At 31.6% G+C, this 5,400-nt stretch overlaps 1 protein-coding gene and 1 pseudogene across 1 annotated transcript in view; both read left to right on the top strand.

Moving 5' to 3' along the window:
• The window catches only part of LOC140918680 (uncharacterized), a 3,483-nt gene extending 2,064 nt beyond the window's left edge, over positions 1-1,419 (top strand). The window contains exon 2 of the mRNA XM_073363396.1: positions 1,376-1,419. Within this exon, the coding sequence (XP_073219497.1) occupies positions 1,376-1,419 (44 nt within the window). The remainder of the gene's footprint in view (positions 1-1,375) is intronic.
• A 1,714-nt stretch (positions 1,420-3,133) lies between these two features.
• On the top strand, positions 3,134-4,726 carry LOC101497127 (probable pectinesterase/pectinesterase inhibitor 32; annotated as a pseudogene).
• The last annotated feature ends 674 nt before the right edge of the window (positions 4,727-5,400 follow it).

Below are 5,400 nucleotides of genomic sequence, written 5' to 3'. Positions count from 1 at the left end.
GAGCCCTATTGAGTAATAATAATTAATTAATAAAATGTGAATGGTAATAGTGAGGATTAAAATATAATTTAGTAACCTATAGAATTGCTGTGAATTTATTTATATCAAGATTGTATGCCGTCTGATTTTATAAATATTATGTTGATTGTTACTGTGTGAATGATATGTACTGGAGTGTTCTTGCTGCTTGAATGAAATTGTGATATCACTTGAATATGCCACCTGTTTGATCTGTTATTTGTGATTGGTAAGATTGAATGATGCATTGTGAGTAGTGTAAACAAAATATTGTGATTTTATTGTGATTGACTGATAAAGATATATGATGATGAATATTGCGAAGTCAAACTAAAACTTATTGAGTTGTGATGATCGAGTAAGTCTGAGATATGTGTTGTAGATTTTGGAGTTAGGATTATTTTGTCATCATATAGGGAGGGTCTGACAAACCTAGTGATTCGGGGAAGTATAACTGAATGAGTCTTATCGTGGATGGCTACAATCGAACTATAAGGTAAGACTGATAGACCTTGGGGGTACACCTAATGGGGAATTCCTAAGTGGATTAGTGGGTTATTCCCTAAGGCTGGGAACTACCGTGCAACACAAGAGTACCCCGACTGTCGCGTATATGTGCCTCGGGTTGAGTTGAGGGGATCTATGAGGACTTGGCCATTCATGAATTGTCCGTCCACTCTTGTAGTGGCATAGTATCAGGCCTCCTAACCAAGTACTTCAGAGTAGAATGGTACCAAATGATGAAGTATAGAGTATAGGACATGCATAGCATTTCATCATGGTGATTATCTTATTGTGAATGAATTTGATAAATCGTTGATATTATACACTTGACTGTTTTTGAGATTATGATAATTTGATTGTTTGCGTGTTATCCTCGTGTATTTTATACTGTTACATAATTTCGATACTCACCCCTCGTTGTTTGTGTTTGGCGTTTGCGACGGACGCAGACGAGTTGTAAGTTGCAGGTGATGACTAATACCATCGGAGGGGCGGAAGTCGTCACGTCTTGGAGACTCTATTTATATACATTGTATTGATGTTATTTTGAGCATTTTATTTTGGGAATTCCCGCTTTGATAGTGATATTGGGTTGGGACTATATTTGCACTGAATTTAAAACATAAGTATGTGTACTTTAAAAAGGATTCTGTTGTTTGATATTATTTGGGGGTTTAGGGTGTCACAGTGGAGTTGTTGATGAAGATTATATGTAGTTGGTACACTAGCCTTTAGGTTCAATTCTCCCCCACCAATCGGATGCAAATGAGATAACTAGCAAATCCCCTTCAGGGTACTTTCGAACACCTTGATATGATTTGCACTATCAATATCTTTCAATAGTATGTTACAGTTCTTGGTTCTGCCACGGTATTCCGAAGGGATATATTCATATAACATTCAATTATTTATTTGGTTCTGCCACGGTATTACGAAGGGATATATTCATATAACATTCAATTATTTATTTGGTTCTGCCATGGTATTACGAAGGGATATATTCATATAACATATTCATATAACATTCAATTATTTATTAAAGCATTGCACTGATCTAGTAATTGACTTTTCGCAGATGACTTGGGTTCAAACCACCCATTGCGCCTTTTCATTTTTAATCAACAATTGCGTCTTTTCAAAGCAGAATTTATTCAAAATAAAGGCATAACAAAACCACTAAACCAACAACAATTTCATGTAAATTTTTACCAATTATAAATACATATATTACCCAATATTTAGAAATATCTCACATCCACTTCCCTAATTAGTTAATATGCATCTTTTATATATACGAAAGTGTTGTACCGTTTTCTTTCATACAGCTAAAGTGAAGCAACATTACAAAGTCATTTATCAAATCTCCAAGCACCTTGATGATTTTTTATTTAGGTATTAGGGTAGTTAATTATCATCTGTTTGTAAAGTCTTTTTGAATTTGATACATGTTACATTCCAGATGTATAGAGTTTTATGGTGGTTGGTTGTGGATTCAATTCTTGGGTACATAAATTCTCGGATTCAATATTGGTTTTAATGGATTAACCTAGGAAATAGCTAAAAATATTCACTAGAGTTGCTAAAAATATTCACATGATTATTTTTAGTATTTTTGTCAGCTATTGATTTCAGTTTAGATATAATTTTATCAAATAGAATGTCAATTGAGATAACACATAAAGTATCAATTTTATTGCTACAATATTGGTTTTAATGGATTAACCTAAGAAATAGTTAAAAATATTCACTAGAGTTGCTGTGAATTTGCTGCAAGACTTTAATAGTGAAGTTTGTTAATGAAGATTATATGTAGCAAATTTCAAAGTGTGTTGTTAAACTAGCATTTAGGTTCGATTCTCCCCTACCAATCGGATGCAAATGAGATAACCAGCGAATCCCCTTTACACTAACACAACAAGAATATATTTCAATAGTATGTAAAAATTCTTGGTTCTACCATTGTTTCGCTAAGTGATATATGCATATAACATTCTTTTTTTTCAATAAAGCATCACATTAGTGTGTTGTTAAACTAGCATTTAGGTTCAATTCTCCCCTACCAATCGGATGCAAATGAGATAACCAGTGAATCCCCTTTATACTAACACACCAAGAATATATTTCAATAGTATGTAAAAATTCTTCATTCTGCCACTGTTTCGCTAAGTGATATATGCATATAACATTCTTTTTTATCCAATAAAGCATCTCATTGACATGGTGGTTGATCAATTCACCTCTTTTCCAGATGACCTTGGTTCGAACCACAAACTGTGCCTTTTAATTTTTAATCAACAATTACGTCTTTTCAAAGCATAATTTATTCCAAAAAGAAGGCATAAGAATGGATTGAACTCAAGACCTTTAATTAACATAGAATGAACTAAACCACTTTAGTTAGTATGCACCTTGATATGATTTACACCTAGCCTTTGAGTTATTTAATATATTTACTTTTTTTATTTAATAAATAAATGTAAATATATATATATATATATATATATATATATATATATATATATATATGTATATATAGGGGGTAAATGGTGAAAGAAAGCATAATACTTGGATTCATATTCTACTCACTAGTCTTTTCTTTCATCTCATTTCTATGGCTCACTCAAAAGCTTCAAATTCATATTTTTTCTACTCTCTCATTTTCTCTTTAGTTTTGTATGACATTTTCATTATAAAGATTACAAATGCAATTGTTATTGCTAATGTTACTGTTGTTGTTGATGGGAGTGGAAACTATACTTCGGTGAAGGAAGCGGTACTTGCAGCACCTATCAATAGCATGAAACGCTATGTGATATTTGTAAAGAAGGGTGTCTACATAGAGAATGTATTTATTCATGAAACCAAGGTGAACATCACAATAATTGGAGAAGGTATGGATGCTACTATCATCTTTGGTAACTTGAGTCACCGTCAAAATAACTTAACTTCATACGAAACTGCTACCTTTGGTAAGGACTCTGTTCCCACAATCACTGCATATTCTATTTCCCCTGTATATTGCCCACTTTAATTTGCATGTTAAGTAAATATATTTTCAGTTCCAATAAAAAAATTTATCATCTTTGAGCAAAAATATTTTTATTATTTTAAAAAGAAAACTAGATAGAAAAATATTGTGTCATTATATCGAAATAACTTCTACTTTTTTATGTTTATACATTTAAGCTAACAAAAGAATACTAAAGATTAAGGACAATATTAAGTATTTTTTTCAGAATATATTACAAAATTAAAGTGTTTCTCATGCTTTTATTGTGTTATATATAAAAAAAATCTACAATATATCAATGCCTAAAGGAAGATTTAACTAGGAATGTTATATTAGTTAGATTCAAAGAATTAAAGAAAGTTATTTAATATATTTTAATTAGTATTATGTAAACAGACCTTTAAAGTTTAATATCTTGTAATTTTTTAAATAATGATGAAACCTCTTGCACAATTCTCACAAATTTTGAGTGTTTTGTATGAAGATGTTAGAGGTGCAGGGTTCATAGCACAAGACATTTCCTTCAGGAACACTGCTGGACCCGAAAATGAGCAAGCAGTGGCTCTACGCTCAGACTCTGACTTATCTGTCTTCTATAGATGTGGAATCTTTGGTTATCAAGACAGTTTACTTGCCAACATCAATCGCCAATTTTACAGAGAGTGCAAAATTAGTGGAACTATAGACTTCATATTTGGGTATGCTAAAGTAGTGTTTCAAAACTGCCAAATACTTGTAAAAAAAGGATTGCATGGACAATAGAACACTATCACAGCTCAAGGAGGACTATACAAAGGAAAACAAACTGCATTCTCATTTCAATTTTGTAATATATCTGCAGATATTGAGCTTCTGCCATATATTAACTCTACCTTAACATTCCTTGGCAGACCATGGCACCCATATTCAACCACGGTTTTCATGCAAACTTATATGAACGAGGTATTGAATCCTAAAGGGTGGCTAGAATGGAATTCATCTCAATATTTGGATACATTGTATTATGCAGAGTATAATAATTATGGTCATGGAGCTAATCTACAAAGTCGAGTGAAATGGTCAGGCTTTCACGTGTTAAATGATTCTAGTCAGGCTACTAATTTCACCGTGTCTACATTAATTTTAGGAGACCAATGGCTACCTTCAACAGGTGTACCTTTTATCGGTGCATTTGAGAATCAAACCACTATTTAAGAGAAATTGTAACCGTAAAAAAAAATTGACTAAATAATTATAAGGATAATTTTGTGTTCAATTTGATTAGCCTTTACTTGATTATTTTTAATAATTCTGTATACTAAATCCAATAGTTGGGTTCTTCATTTTGAAAAATCATAATTGTTAATGATATCCATGCAAAGGACAAGTTGAACTTTGATTTAAATTTCAATTAAGAATCGTGTCTTATTTTTTGGATTTCATACCGTAGAATTAAATTTTAATATGATTTTTTTAGTTTTTCTTTTTAATAGATATCTTTTAGTTTCTAAAGTGTGTTCTTTTATTGATAATGGTTCTTGGAAAATGTCCTCTAACATTCTTCAATTCTTTCTTGGTTGAATTGAAGCATACGTATGTCCCTCGTACTTCTTCTCTTGATTATAGAGTTTGAATTCATTCTAAATCTAGCAAGTTCTCTTCAAGGATACATACCTATTTTCTAAACCCCAATTTAATTCTAAACCCCAATTTAACAAAGTTCTCTTCAAGGATACATACCTATTTTCTAAACCCCAATTTAATTCTAAACCCCAATTTAACAAAGTTCTCTTCAAGGATACATACCTATTTTCTAAACCCCAATTTAATTCTAAACCCCAATTTAACAAAGTTCTCTTCAAGGATACATACCTTTTTTCTAAACCCCA

The sequence above is a fragment of the Cicer arietinum genome, chromosome 1 (genome assembly GCF_000331145.2).
Source record: "Cicer arietinum cultivar CDC Frontier isolate Library 1 chromosome 1, Cicar.CDCFrontier_v2.0, whole genome shotgun sequence".
Classification (NCBI taxonomy): Eukaryota; Viridiplantae; Streptophyta; class Magnoliopsida; order Fabales; family Fabaceae; genus Cicer; species Cicer arietinum.
This window is presented reverse-complemented; position numbering and strand designations above follow the sequence as displayed.